Source organism: Anopheles merus, unplaced genomic scaffold (assembly GCF_017562075.2).
Source record: "Anopheles merus strain MAF unplaced genomic scaffold, AmerM5.1 LNR4000774, whole genome shotgun sequence".
Lineage (NCBI taxonomy): Eukaryota > Metazoa > Arthropoda > Insecta > Diptera > Culicidae > Anopheles > Anopheles merus.
The window spans coordinates 11,026-26,625 of NW_024428354.1; the positions used below are offsets into that span (position 1 = coordinate 11,026).

The window sequence follows — 15,600 nt, forward strand, 5'->3', positions numbered from 1 at the left end:
GTGCATCTGGCTGCCCAGGCTTTTAGGCTTCAACAGTCATTTTACGCTGTGATTATTCTTCTTCTTGGGTTTTATTTTAATAGCTTGCTCATCTCCTAATGTCTGGATTTAGAGTTTTAAGCTTCAATTATGTTGGCATTCAACGCTGTGACCCATGCTTTATCCATTTAGCCACAGAAAACTTTATCTACGCATGAAATTCCGGGTGGGGTTACAAGGGTTTCCTATAGAACTCAAGACCGCGGGACACTTTGATGAATCTGCAGTAGTCAATCGCAAGACTGCGGGACGATATGTGAAAACGTTGACTGTTGACGCCTTACGGTAGGCAATGTGCATGGCACAATTAGAATTAGGACAACTAGGGTAATTAGTACATTGGCTGGGGAGCGCCGCAGGAGGTGCAACTACCACCGTGACTTGACCAAGGTAGGAGGGCGGGGAAGGAGGAACAAACCGGTGAAAAATTCGACTGGAATTGCCACAGGAAAGGGAAGGAATAGAACCTGACAGGTTGTTGGACGTGCCGAACTAACTAGGTCGAGGGATGGGGAAGAAGTGACTGACCGTTGGACTATGCCGAACTGATCAGGTCGAGGGTGGGAAAGGATGAGGAAACGACTGATCGTTGGACTATGCCGAACTGATCGAGTCAGGGTAAGGGGTGAGGAGGGGTCAAGCGCCCAAAAGTGTCCAGCTGTCCAGCTACCCCCCAAGGACTACCGAAGGATTCTAGGCAAGTGTCGAGTTGAGGATATGATATAATTTCGACTCCGGACAATTTGCTTTTTCTTTCTAATCTCATATGCATTTATTTCTGTGCGTTCTATGGCCTAAACACAGGCATGCGCTTCTAGCGATTGTTACATTGATACACGGTTACATTTACATCATGGCTCCTTATCGAAGAATCAGTGATAATCTACCATGATGTCTATATTCGTATTGATTAGTAGTCCTGCAGGTTGCCTATCTGCAGGCGGATATTGTTATAAATCCAACATACATAAAGGATTAGAACTTAATCTCGAAATAAGAATAATTAGAAGAAGAGTGAAATTGATAGGGAATATATTCCATAAACATAATCATGTTTATAAACATTAGCACTTGAAACTTGAAAGGCGAGACAACAAAATTTATGTACGATTGAGAAAGCATCATCATTGACGATACTGCGACACACTATCGCACCCCAGGGACATATAACATATAACATGAGCTACCACTGTTTGGGGCTTGGAAAAGTAAACTGTAATGGCTTTTTATTTGTTTGTAAGCGAATTGATTAATGATGCAGACTCTTAACACATTAAATTTGAAATTTAAAAATGTATGCTGTCAAGTTATACGTCCCTGGGGTGCCCGAAAAAGAGTGCCTCAGTCTTGCGATACAATCCTCAGTTCCCGGTATCGTCAACGTTGTTACGCATCGCTCCGCAGTCTTGCGATTGACTTCCGCCGATACATCAAAGTGTCCCGCGATCTTGAGTTCTATCGGAAACCCTGTAATCGGTTTCCTATTTGCTATTTCAAGGAGTCCTGGTGAAACTCAGCTCTAATTGGCATTCTGCTTTCCAGTTTCGTAAAGCTCTTTGGTTACACATCCGAAGCAATTTGTTAAATGCCGTAAAAAATTGTTAACATAAAAATTGCTTGTGAAAGAGTGAATACAGCAACAGGTACAACATTAACAAGCATTCACGGTCTCCTCAACATACCATCAAAGTTGGTATAGCGATAGTGCATGTTGATTTTGTTTTCTAGAAATTTTTAAAATGTATTGGTCATCTCTATTATAAAATTCTAGTAAAGGCTGATCAGCGTTACTTTCCAGCGGTAGCTTGGATGATTTTTGTTTAGTTTACATCCATACAATGGCAACAACTTTGGTTATGGAAAACGCAACGCCGACTTGGTTTTGAGTGTTTCGAGGTGTAAGGAAAGAATGATACGAGTACAGTCAGAATTCTATAGTTGCACGTGATTTTTCTTTTGCGTGATTTTTCGGGATTTTTTCATATATTGGCCTAATTTTAGCACCCCAAAAAAAAAAAAAAAAAAAAAAAAAACAAATCAAAACTTCATTCGATAATCCTCATTCGATTCAAACAACTAGACTGCTTTGCATAGTGCCATGATTGAGACAGATTCAGATACTATTCAAGTCCCGAATTATAAAAGCAAGCAGTATGAGTTTGAGATTAGTTCCAGTACCCGTATGTAACAGAATCTGCATGGGGTCAGGATCGGTTCCAGTATCGTTATGAGTTCAGGACCGGTATGGTTTTTGTAGCAGTTATCCAAGCTGTGGTCCGTGGCGTGAAAAGAAATGGTCCGCGAAAGAATTGTTCCTTTTTTTATAGAAAAGTTTAATATACTACACATCGTGTATTTTTTCACCATAATCGAGATAAACATTTCAACAGGAATGTCTAGAAAATGATTTCAACATATTTTTATCAAAAAGATTCTAAGTCCACAAAATGTATTCCGCGGCCAATCTGTTTCAAAGCCAATTGAACTGTGATCCTTAAAAGGTTGGAGACCACTGCGGTATGGGATCGGGATCGATTCCACGATCGGTATGGTGTCAGGATCAGTTGAAAGACCGGTTAAAGGTTATGATAAGTTCCATGGCCAGGTTTATGACAAATTTTAACACATTCAGTCAGAATTCAATAATTGAATGCTTTTTTGATGGCATACATTTGAATTGACCGCTCGATTGTTGGCTGACATTTCAATTACAAAGCATGCGTTTGGATGGAAAACTCGGGTTTTGAAAAAATTTTAAAATCTCATGGTATGCCGAGAAAAATTTCAGTAATTTTTTGTAACGAAAAACGTGCCAACTAAAAAGCACAAATTCAACAGTTGGCAGGGAATCGAAGTTCAAGCACCGACAAACCGACGTGACACTGGTGTTACAAAAGTGTCCCACAGGAAAGTACTGTCATTTACCAGTGAGGCGATCACTTCTGTCAAAGTAATCTCTGTTCACTGCTGCTTCGATGTAAACAACTTTTCTAAATACAAATTGCAAAGGAAGTGTGAGGCAAGATTTTGTGAGAATTATTGGACAAAACACCTGGGAAAATCATTTTATAAGTTTCCAAATCAATGCAAAGATGTGAGAAGTACATAAAACAATACGCATTGGAATTTGCGAAGAAAAACAAAAGGGGATTTAGCAGTCTCTTCTCTGCGTCAGTGTAGTAAGCGAATCATCATAGAGATGGCGCTAGTGTTTAAAGTATTTTCATTTGAAATAAGGAGACAACTTTTGAAGCTCATTTTGTTCGAAGTGTCACGTCGGTTTGTCGGTGGTTCAAGCAGTGAGTTCAGACGTTATATGGGATTGAAATCAGTTCCAGTACCAGAACGATTTCTGAAAAATTTCAGGATGGACATGGGTTCTGGATTAGTCCCGGGATCGGTATGAATTTTGAATCAGTATATTTTATGCATCCTTGGAACTAAATGTCACCTGGCATTTGCATTGCCTTTTCCAAAACCTTACACACACCCTAAAGTTATTAAATACCCTCAAAACTATCTTACATACCCTGTAACTGGGCACATTAACTATTTATAAAGAAATATGAATATATAGAATATGGTTAATGAATGGATAGAACCCAGCATAGAATACGGTTCTGCTTGCTTGTTTTGTTGATTTGAAAGGGTAACTGTACCAGTTTTTCGGCAGTGTACCTATTTTCGGCAGGGTAGCTAAAACGTTAAATTCTGCACAAATGCGGTAAAAATTTTCCAAATACAATTTTGTAGTGAAAGTGTAATTATTTGATATTCACATACGAAGTTTCACACCATTTCATTACGTATTTTCCAAAATATCAAATAATTGTGCTTTTTTTCGGCAGCTTTGCTGTCAGCCAATCGTTCGGCAGGTTTTGTGATTAAGAGAATCAGAACAGTAAAACAATGAGAAAGTGTTGTATATTAAAGATTGTATGCTTATTTAATTTATCTAATTTTTTCGGAATTTTAAAATCACGATAAACAGGTTTTTTTTCACTTTAAATGCTGCCGAAATAGGTACACAGTAAATGTTCATTTTTGACAGCTCAATGTTGTGGGCTCCTGCCGAAACTCGGAACAATAACACACATTGAATTTGGCTGAATATTCCTTTTAAAATTGATCAGAATACTACAATGCGTATGTCGACACATAATATGACCTTTCTTGTACCAAATATCACCAATTTTACGACAAACAATGCACTAACTTAAGAGAAAAATAAATATTTGTAAGCCAGTTCGCACAGTACGCTATAACCATCAAACTGTCAATGGCTGCTCTGTTTAAACGTCGCATCAAAGTGGCTGTCAAAACGGACCAAAATAAGCAACATAAAATTATTAAGTGCTTTAACACAGTTAAGTGCTTTTTAACATCAGTATTAGGAAAGTAAGAGTGTAAAATTGCTTTAAAAATTTTTTTGTACATATTTACATAGATAAAAACTTTTCTGACCCGTGTTCGCGCTGCCGAAAATAGGAACACAACCTGCCGAAAATAGGAACAAACTGCCGAAAATAGGAGCAAAAGCAATGTTTGCATTTTTACGAATATTTATGAAAAAGGGCTTTGAACCGGCAAATAAAAAATAGTGTAACATATTATGATAGTTTATCAACCAGAATAACATCACTTTCATGAAAAATAATAAAAAATGTTTATTTGTGAGCAGTTTTTGTGAAACTGCTGCACTAGCGTGCCGAAAACTGGTACAGTTACCCTAGAGACTGCAGCCTCGAGGCTGATCAGCAAACAGTATGCCAACTGCACCAACCGGTTTATCCGTGCTGTCACTGCAATGTCATGCAGTTAGATGGTCGCGACGGTTCACGGCAGCGAGGAACTGTAAATAGCAAAGAAAGTGTACCCGTGTTTGCTGCCGCTCGGCACCAAAATTTATCACATTTTATGACGGTCGGGTGTGTTTTAGCGCGTTACCGAGTGCAATACAACGTAGTGCTGGACGCATTCCTATTGGGCAGTGCAGTGTGCGCCTCGTGGTGTGCGAAATGGGCGATATTCTGTGGTCCCCAGCGATGAACGAGCCGTCGACGTCGCAGCCGCAGCTGCCGCGGTTTACCGAAAATGATCAACTGTTCGACGAGCTGCTGGAAAACATCGTGTATGTGGGCAACCTGCCGAAACAGATCATGCTGACCGATCTGATAGAGCTGTTCAAGTACGCCGGCCGGATCGAGCGCGTCGCCTGGTACGGTGAGCATCGTACTGACATCAACACGAAGGTGGCATTCATCCGCTTTCGACACTCGCGGCACGCGAAGGAGGCGGCAAAATGGGACCGGATACGCTACCAAGACTCAATACTCATCGTGATGCAGATATTCAAGGACCAGTGGTTCGATATGAGCGTATCGATAATGGTGCGAAACATACGCGACGGTAGGTAGAAAACGACGAATAGGAAGGGTGACCGTGGAAGAGAGAGCGAGAGAGGGAGAGGGAAGATACAGCGGAGGAAAGTCCCCGCGCGGGTAGTAAGAAGAAGCAGTCTCGTGTTAAATCTCGAAACCCTTCGGAAAGTTCGAACTCTGCCGGCTCACACACCCGTTATTCACCGCTTCCTTTCTTTCCCACCGTCCCACCGTCCGATTTTAGATACAACCGACTGGCAGCTGTACGAAGCATTTCGACGGTTTGGCAAAATCTACGGCATACTGATACCGACACACGGTACCGCGTACGTAGGATTTTACTATGAGGCCGAAACACAGTGCGCACTGGAAATGAACAACAACATGTTCAACGGCAACAGGATGCGGGTGGAAATGTTGCGACGGAACCTGCCGCTGCAGCAGATCGATATATTCGATATCACGAAGAACGAGGTGCGCCTGCTGCGCGACATGCTGCTCGAGGTGGACGAAAAGCTCGAACAGTTCTACTCGGCGTACGACGAAGCGTTCAACTACTCCTCCAAAGATTACCGCCGGTGGAAGCGAAAGCGGCGCCGCGTAACACCCCTGCTGAGCGATTCCAGCTCGTCGTCCGAGAGCAGCTCGTCCAGCGTGTCGGAGATATCGAACCGCAGTGCGACCGAGGTGCGGCGCATACTGTGTGGCTCGAACGAGGAGAACCGCTGTCTCGGCATCTTCGGCATGAACCCAGACACGACGGAAAAGACGCTGATGAAGCTGTTCTCCCGCTACGGTCACGTGAAAGACATCAAGCTAATCTACGACGGCAAAACGAACGTGTCGCGCGGCTACTCGTTCATCTACTTTAAGCATGCCAGCGATGCGCGCCGCGCGCAGCGCAAACTGAACGGCACCATGCTGGAGGGGCGCAAGGTGCGGGTCGACTTTAGCCGCAGCAAGCCGCACGAACCGCGGGCCGACCGGCGCAAGCGCGTCTCGCCCACGGTCGCGTCGACCAGTGCCGATCGCTGCTGCCATCGCCGGCATGGCGCCACCCATCACAAGAAGCGTAAAAAGCGTCGCGTCTGCTACTCGTCGTCGGACTCGGAATAATTGTGCGCTTCACAACACGGTATCGGGCAAGGCGGAAAGCGGAGCGAACGTGGTCACTGACGGTACTGCTGGAGAGACAAACTCTCTAACCGCCCATCTTATCAACCTTACCAGTTTTTAGTCTCACACCGACAGAAAGGACACTCCATCATACCAATCCTTCCTCCCCTCTTTTTTTAGTTGCTTATTTTCTATGTGCTTTTAGGAGTGATGTCATCGAATGGTCACAATACCATCATCGTTTGTTTAAGGCAAGCCCTGCACTATCAAAACATCCGGAGACCACATGGTCAATTACCATTTGCTTCAACAACCATCTCAAGATTGCAACGCTGCATGCACAGCACAACAGCTTCAAACAAACAAACAAACAATCGTTCTTTTCCTTGGCAAATGCCATCCTCCAACTCAAACAATGTACAAAGAACGCAAACAAAAGGCAGTAAATTCAGCTTCTATCAAGAACAAAACTGCAGCAACAGCAGCAGCAGCATCAGCAGCAAGTAATCAGCATCAAACACAATTCAATTCGTAAACGTACAATAGTTTGTATTGTTTATTCGCTGTTTGTCATTTAGTTGAACATTGATAGTACATAGTTTGTTCTGTTCGTTTGCTTAACACCTTCTCTACGAACGTACGCATCTTATTTCCCTCCCAGAACTACTTACTCAATCATAACAGCACAATTGAAAACACTTGAAAACAAAACAGTTTAGTAAACAGAGATAGAGAGAGATAGCGAGATAGATAGGTACGAGATACCCGAAACCGCAATTCGTCGGTTTCAGTTTGAAGCGGGATAAAGACAGGACAGATGTATGTTTTGTATGTATGGTTTATATATATATAATATATATATATATGTGTGTGGTAAATCCGCGGTACCAACGAAACAGGAAAATGATGGAAGAGATCGAAATTCCGTTCCGAATACGTACGCAACACATCTCAGACGATGTAGAGAACATTATTTGTGTGGCAAAACACACTCGTGATGAAAAAACTAAACCGCCGCTAAACGAGTAGCGAATGGTACAGTGATCAGTTTGGCACTGTAAACGAAAGGGAGAGACATAGAAGACACAGAAGAGAGGAGTGAATCGGAAACAAACGTTATTAAGAAAACGTCTTAAACATCTTAACTGTGGTGCGGCAAGTAAATTCCCTTCCTGCGTTGGGAAAGTGCAGTAGGGCGATGGAATGCTTGCAACATAGCATTTGTTATGTACATTAGGTTGTTGGAAGCCAGCTCGAACGGTTTGCATGTCAAAAGCCTCATTGAGGTCTCATTTTACTGCTTAAATACGGAGGAGGATTTAGATTCTAGATGTAGAAAAGGGATCGACGTAAAACAAATCGAAACGATGGGACAGTAAACCAAGCCACTGAAGAAAAACTCGTGTGAACAGCTCGAACCCCCTTCGACACCGGGACAGAGATAAGTGATTGATCAAGCGAACTCCCACCCGGAACGTTCGATATCATAGTGACTGACTAAACGATGCACTTCGATGTGTGTTGCGCCTGCTCAGTAGCGAATACGTCCATCAACATTTCGTTTATTCGTTGTATTCGTGGAAGTGATGATCGTTGGCCACTCGCGGAACCTGACCTCGCTTCTAACAACCAACAATATTCGACAGTACAGCATCAACGATAAGGTCAATCCACCCAAACACAACCCGGCTATCCAATTGACGCTACGCCAGTGCCAGACCCAACGGTCGCTCCACGTGCTCAAACCACATGGTGCGGTACGGCTCCGGTACTGTACGCAGGATGGTATTCAGTACCATTGACGGTGCCCGTGCCGCCTGCAGCAGCAGCAGCAGCGGCCACTGCAGCCGCCGCGGCCGCCGCTCGTTGCAGCGAGGGATGATGCATGTGGTGTGTCGCTGCCGTAGTTGCTCCAGCTGCCACCGAGCCTGCCGGTGCCGTGGCCGATCCATGCAGGTTGTGGTGTGGCTGCGACGGTTGCTGCTGGTGATGTAGGTGCGCATGGTGGTGCGATTGTTGTGGCGGCTGCGATTGCTGATGTTGCGCCGAATGGTTGTTGTGCTGCTGTTGCTGCTGTTGGTGATGATGATGGTGATGCTGGTGATGGTGATGGTGGGGGGCGTGATGGGCGGTCGTCGCCAGCACACCCGGGTATAGCTCGGGCGAACGACCGTCGTGGGTGGGCGTGCCGGCCAGCAGCTCCGACATGAAGCCAATGTACGTTATCGCCAGGCGCAGTGTTTCGATGCGCGACAACCGTTTCTCGTACGCGAAGGTGGGCACTTTGCGGCGCAGCTTATCGAACGCTTCGTTCAGGTTGAACATGCGGCGCCGTTCGCGTATGTTGGCTGCGCGCCGCTGTGCCATCGAGGCTACCCGGCGGCGCGTTTTCTTTGTCGACCCACTGGACGGTGCTGGTTGTGCGCCACGTGGCGAAAGCCGCTGGCTGACAAAGCTGCCGACCTGCTGTCGGGGCCAGATAGCTGTAAGAAACGAAAAAGAAACAAAAAAACAGGAAAGAAATTTAAAATCCGAAAGTCAAATGCCGTTGCACTATACTGTGTGTGTGTGTAACGTTCAATGCTTCTTCCTCCCATCAATTTCCAACACACGTGCGACAATGGCAAACATTATCAATAGCCATGGCTGTGGATCTCAAACACAAGGCAAAGATCAGCATCAAATCAGCGATCCACACGCGCTTTTTTACATCATCTCCAACCGTCCCACGCATGGTACAACGTTCAAACGAGCAGATCAACGCAGAGTCATCGTCAATGTACAATGAATGTCAAAACTACTGTATGCATCCATTTATGAAAAACTGTTTAAAAAGAACCATTAAACGCGATACTGTATAGTAACGAACGAGTTGTAAGTGGTGATTGTGTGTGTTTTTTCTCCTCCTTCTTTCTTTCCGCGAGATCAATGCCCGGAGCGTTGCATGAGCAAGACCGAAATTCCTCATACTATCAATCGTATTCCTGGATCCTGGTCGACGGTCTTCTAAACTGCATTTCAATGTCTGCCCCTATCAAAATTTAGCTTTAGCTTCAAGAGGAGCACTATTCATCAAAGGAAGGAACTTCATGTGCAATGGGTTGTTTTAACAACACATCCAACCACAACGATGCCTCCGCTTCAAACGATCAATCGAGCGTTCGCTCCTCAATGAATTCAATTCAATAATGTTCATCCCGATCTTGGTAGTCCAAAATGTTGGTGAAACCATCATCTGATTCGGAATGTCGCCGGTATGTAATTGGCATCATTTCAGAAAATCGTATCATCTCACTTTTCACGTTTTCATTTTCAAAACATTTCATTTTCGTTGATGAATTTCCAAATTTATGATTTCAAATGTATGGACTTTTAAAAAACGGCTTGAACATTTACTTACTATTTTTTAGAACTATTCTTTTTTACTAGAAGCAACGGTGAGATGTAAATCTAGTCAAAAATATTGTAAGGGATGAAAATTGCCACTAAAAAGGTAAGTATGAAGTACTGCATAGTGCTGAGGGATAATTTATAGAACAGTTTTAAACTTCAAAAGGTTATCATTGTAAAGCTAATCATAAAAACTAACTTTAATGTTTCCGTCGGCTTAATATGTTTACGGCCGTGAACTAATATATATTGGACCAGTGTAAAGAAGTCTACATCAACAACAAATATCCATAGTAGTTATAAAAAATTTATATTTTTTATAAAAATTGTATATCAATTATATTTACACTAATTCATTAATATTATTTAACTTCTTGATTTGTTTATATAGTTGAGATGTTTTTTTGCTTAGCATAGAATGCATTATTGAATGTTTAAATGATCAGAAGTAAAACGTACTGTTTACTTTAAAACTTAGTTCATTATGCGAGTAGACATTCAACTAGAATGATTATTTTTAATATAAATCAATGACAGAAATATTAGCACAAGCGCATTTTTCCAAAAATGGTTTGTTACTGTTTTTTTATCCATAAAAAAATGCTTTTATTGCGACAAGATCATCCTCCATGTAATTATTATCTTAATAATTTACTAGCACTTGCAAGTTTACTTACAAAGTCATTGCTAACTTATGGTAAGTATATATAAGTTCATTCATATTATTCATCATTTTTTATTCCATACTGAATGTTGCACTAAGCTTGGTGAATTGTATAATTTTAAATGGCTTGGTTGGTGTGTGTGTGTGTGTGTGTGTGTGTGTGTGTGTGTGTGTGTGTGTGTGTGTGTGTGTGTGTGTGTGTGTGTGTGTGTGTGTGTGTGTGTGTGTGTGTGTGTGTGTGTGTGTGTGTGTGTGTGTGTGTGTGTGTGTGTGTGTGTGTGTGTGTGTGTGTGTGTGTGCGTGTGTGTGTGTGTGTTTGATGGCATATATATATAGTATAACATTACATAAAAAAATAAGAAAATACAATAATAAATACTGATTTACACCAAGTATATCCCTTTTAGTACAATATTTATACGTAAGTGGTAATTTCACACGCACCGAGTCCGTTATAGAGGGCTAAACGTAATGGGTCCCACACAGGAATGGAGAGAATCCCCCATGCCGACGGACTTTGGAATCCTCTCTAATGTGTACGTGTTACAGATTGTTGTTAACAGCTTTGAGGGCTTTTCAATATTCTCATAATTTTAGGACACTTTCTTGAGTCTTTCTAATGGTAAGTAAACTTTATATGATGAGAATTGGATTCTATAGCACCCTTTATGGACAGGCTCCATGGAAACTCCAAAAAAGGTGTATAGACTCCTATTAAGAAAATGATCAAACCTATCCTATTGGAATCATAATAAAGGTCTAACTAAAGGATATGTTTAAATAAAAAGGGTTCATCAGTACAAAAATCACATAGTGACCAAATTGTCACTGATTCTTGAAAAAGCAATAATGTTTTTAAAAGAGTGATTTTATAATTGATCGAAATTTTATATCACTTTATACACAACTGTAGGATCGTAAATGTTGCTAATGATGATTGAAAATGACAGCAAAACATCATTTAACGTGGGATCAAAGCGGAGTCACATTAATTAATTGTCATGTATCACTCAGTTTGGGAATGCCACCTCATTCGGCCCAATGTATGAAAATTCCGTATCATTCATACAAATTGAGAGCAAACTTTAATGTCATATTTTGTCATTTTTATGAAGCTTTCAATGTTAAAGATACTGTCATAATGCACTGAATAATGACGAACAATATTAACTACTATTGTGAACCAAGTGAAAATGATGCTTTCGGCCTCTAATCGTAGAAATATTGAGAAAAAAAACAAACGGTTTTTGATATATGCATGCATTACTTTGTGTGTAAATTATTTTTTATAATTATATACTTTTACTTTTTGAACTGTGTTTCTTTTTATTTCTTTTAATTACATATAACATATAATAATAGAAACAGAAATGATTGAATATTTCAAAGAACTAAGAAAATGCGTTCTGTCCATTGAAGGTTGCCGCTAAAATATCTTAATCGCTAACGAGGAATGTTGTTCTCATTTTTACTTTGGTTGTTCAAATCGAGGAACAACAGTTAAATAAACGACCATAATGCACTGCATAATGTCTCTGGATGATAATCATATTTAAATCATTTAGAAATGAGGCACTTAAAAATGCTCTTGCATGTTGTTTAAATAGCAATAGTCACTCGTCCATCTACATGGCCAAATTATAGACAAATTTTATCTTATGCTTTTCCTTGCAGACTCCGGTCTATTTTGTTAATATTTCCCATTAAATGTCCGTGGAGTCAAAGAACGTGGAGTCAAATAATGAAAAAAATAGCCAGTAATTTAACATTTTAAGCCTTCAACACAAAACGCACGCATTTTTTCCATAAGATCCGTCATTATCATCTAAACCAGCGATTGGCAAACTTGTGAGGTAACTTGTGGAAACTTTAATAAATTATCCAAAGCCGCGGGCCAGGAGAATGCAGTTTTATTTGCACATAAATTATTACAAACCCCGAGATCGAGCATATTGATTAGTCCATCAATCTGATAAATAAGTTTGGAAGAGTTCGAGCATTACGAGAATTCAATTTCGAAGAGTTCAACGGTATGAAATGTCATACTAAAAGATGATCAGTCATTTGTATACGAATTGGCTCTTTCTGCTGGTCTAAACAGAGTAAAGTCCTTTTGAAAAGCGATCTTTATTACAGACCTGGTGTCTATAGCCTAGCAAATATTGATATCGAGAACTCTCACTCACTCAATCTTTTGTAATAGAGCAACATTCGCAAACATCTCCGAACAGCTAAGAGCTTGTAAGTAACATTCAATGAGTTTTTGTTATAAAAGGTAAACGTAAATAGCAATTTGTACCGATTACATCTTCAATTAAATATAGTGCTTGGAATATCGGTTCATACATTACAAAATCGTAGTGTAAGGGTGCACGAAATATTGGTAAAAGTATAAATTGATGTTTGCGGTCATTTTTTGCGGTCATTTGCGGTCATTGTGTTATAGTTGCTTGTAAAATGTATACAACTACGTTATACACTTTTGATGATGATTAGTTTATATAACTGATATAGAAATGCCTTATCGATAAATAAACACTTTTGACCTTCTTTTAATAAAAAGTCTCAACGAGGGTAATTTTTTTTGTATTTAACTTCAAATCAAATACAGTTTTTCCCCGAGTTACGCAAATAATGCGTTCCAGGGAATATCACGTTTTTGAGCCAAACTATGAATGAAAAGTTATTTTTGATTAAATTCAATAATTTAATGTTGACTCAGTTCATACATTTGTGTAGAAAATTCGGTTAAATCTGTGTAATTAATAATTTCAAACTTTAAGCAATTCTGCGATTTATTTTGAATTTGGCACTTCTTGGAGGAAATTGTACCTATTTGAATTGTATCTGTCAAATGTTTATCGAAACGATTTTATCTTATCGATTTCATTTTATCAAATATTCAGACCATCGGAAATAAGTAAAATCATTTCCAGTCCAAACCATAACTCACTATTCTTGAAAAGTAACTTTGAATAATAACTTAATCTTTGAAACACAATCAACACCACTCAAGTCAATAGATTTCACCAACATCTTCACAGATTCATTTCCAGCAACGCCTAAGAAACCACGTATCCTTGCAGGTAATGTGTTGTTCAGGTTGTAGTCAAATAGTTAAGCGTAGTAGTTTACCTAAATCTGCACACGGAAAGCCGGCCATCAGCTCCGGATAGTGTACCATCGGTGACGGTGCTTCCTGGCCCCAGATTGGCGTAAAGGGTGCCACATCCGGCGGAAACGGTGGTTCCATTCTGTGTGATATTGTTCTAATGTTGTGTAGACCTTTTCGTTCAATAAAATCCGTTTTGCCCGTTTTTTATTGAGCAATTTGTTTCGCTATTTTTCACATTAATTTACACTTTGCGGAAACTTTCGTTCGAACGGATTTCCATATATAAAACTTCTTAGCACACTCAACACTACTAAATGTTCCAGCCACTGCTCTGGACTCCGGACAGAGGCCTCAAACTGTGTGTCCCACACCGAACGAACGTCGCGGACCGACTGGCGGATGCTGCAGACAGAGAATTTAATATTCCAAATCCGGAACAGAAGGCCCCTGTACCGTGTTTCGGTGGATTTGGTGTGTGGTGTGGCGAAGGGGAGGAAAATCACCACGAACGGTAGCATTATTTTTAATATCCTTGCATCTGTGTGAACCGTCGTCTCGTCTCCTTTCCGGAGGCTCGCAAAACTTTTCCCCGGGGTTACGGCAGTTTTCCTCTGCATCGTTGTACCACGATTGGTGCGAGTGGTAGCAGCTTGCACGAATGGTTCTTTCCTTCACTCTGCCACCGCATCAACCATCCGCAGCAGCAGCAGCAGCAGCAAATCGAACGCAAAGGGAGTTGAAATTTTCCAACCCACAACGCTATGATCTCACATTGACCGGGGCAGGGCAGAGGCAAAGTTTTCCCTCCGGAGCGAGACGGCGAGATTCGGTTATTACTGAGAATGGGATCTAAGGGGTAAGAAAAAATCACAAACACCAAACAAAATGAGATTTCTGAAGGAATGCCCGGTCGGTGGTATTGGCAAAGCCTCCCTTAAGATCTCCCTTGGAAGAGCTTCGAAACGTGTAGTAAGCGGAATGTTTGTTATTTCCCAAACAACCGCACACACACTGGAAGGACACCGTGCTTCCATCATGGTGCCATGGTTACCGGCAGCCAGCTGGCTCCGCCCATCGAGGATGGGTAACAGATTTCGGCGACCAATCATAGGAAACATGTTGCACCGGCACACGGAGCAGGCGTCAGGTTGTGCCGCAGCGGGTCCTTGTTGTTCATGGCACGGATGGGTTCGGACGAATGGTGCCAAGTGCGTCAGCGCATACCCGCGCAAGTGGTGTGACAAGGACGACATGGGGATACAGCACCATGCCGCCCCAGGACGAGATGGCACCCCGTCAGCCGGGACAGTAACACATTACCGGACGCTGGTAACATGTGCCATGGGGCTGCCCAGGACTGATGCGGCATGTGGCCACAGTTGCCACAGGAAGAAAGGAAAATCGATTCCGTGCCCATTCGGGTGGAATGCAAAATGGTACCCCGGTGGATTAAAATTTAATTTAACTCGCTCGCCATTCGACGGACGATGCTGTAAAAGTGGATAATCTATTTAAACTGTAGATTAGTCGAAGCAAATGGAGCACACTATGGGTGACTTTTGGTAATGTCCTCGGGTGGCAATCAATTACCACACAGATCACTACTTTATTCGCGATAATTGGCAACGATAACAGTTTTTGAATTAATCTGCCTTAGAACGATTGTCTGATGAGACAAACCTTTTCAGATTTTTCTATGCAACTGAATTAAAATGATAGTCTTACCTTTCATAACATTCTGCACTATACTTAGGGTCAATAAATTAAATCTAGTAGTCATTTAAATTTGCAATTGGCCAACATTAAGATTTTCATTCAGTTAAAGTATGGAACGTGGAAAACAGCTGAACCCTGCTCTGAGCAGGAAATATGCCAAATTTATGTTCAAAGATCTG

The 15,600-nt window shown here is 41.5% G+C and overlaps 2 protein-coding genes across 2 annotated transcripts; one reads left to right on the forward strand and one right to left on the reverse strand.

Annotated features, from left to right (window-relative positions):
• The first annotated feature begins 4,830 nt into the window (after positions 1–4,830).
• LOC121603024 (nucleolin-like) lies at positions 4,831–9,029 on the forward strand. Its single transcript, XM_041931759.1, has 2 exons — positions 4,831–5,448; positions 5,665–9,029. The coding sequence occupies exons 1-2, from the start codon at positions 5,058–5,060 to the stop codon at positions 6,534–6,536; spliced, it is 1,263 nt and encodes a 420-aa protein (XP_041787693.1). The 5' UTR covers positions 4,831–5,057; the 3' UTR covers positions 6,537–9,029.
• Positions 8,270–15,400, reverse strand: LOC121603025 (protein Fer3-like). The gene is made up of 3 exons (XM_041931760.1): positions 15,386–15,400; positions 13,726–14,554; positions 8,270–9,019 (listed from the first exon to the last, which is right to left on the reverse strand). The coding sequence occupies exons 2-3, from the start codon at positions 13,841–13,843 to the stop codon at positions 8,277–8,279; spliced, it is 861 nt and encodes a 286-aa protein (XP_041787694.1). The 5' UTR covers positions 13,844–14,554; positions 15,386–15,400; the 3' UTR covers positions 8,270–8,276.
• Between the last annotated feature and the right edge of the window lie 200 nt (positions 15,401–15,600).

What these genes read in the sequence shown, in the direction of transcription:
- LOC121603024 (XM_041931759.1), top strand. Translation starts at nt 5,058, where the DNA reads ATGGGCGATATTCTGTGGTCCCCAGCGATGAACGAGCCGTCGACGTCG. An exon ending in GGTGCGAAACATACGCGACG is followed by an intron (nt 5,449 to 5,664) that starts GTAGGTAGAAAA and finishes GTCCGATTTTAG; the next exon opens with ATACAACCGACTGGCAGCTG.
- LOC121603025 (XM_041931760.1), bottom strand. Translation starts at nt 13,843, where the DNA reads ATGGAACCACCGTTTCCGCCGGATGTGGCACCCTTTACGCCAATCTGG. An exon ending in CTTTCCGTGTGCAGATTTAG is followed by an intron (nt 9,020 to 13,725) that starts GTAAACTACTAC and finishes CGTTTCTTACAG; the next exon opens with CTATCTGGCCCCGACAGCAG.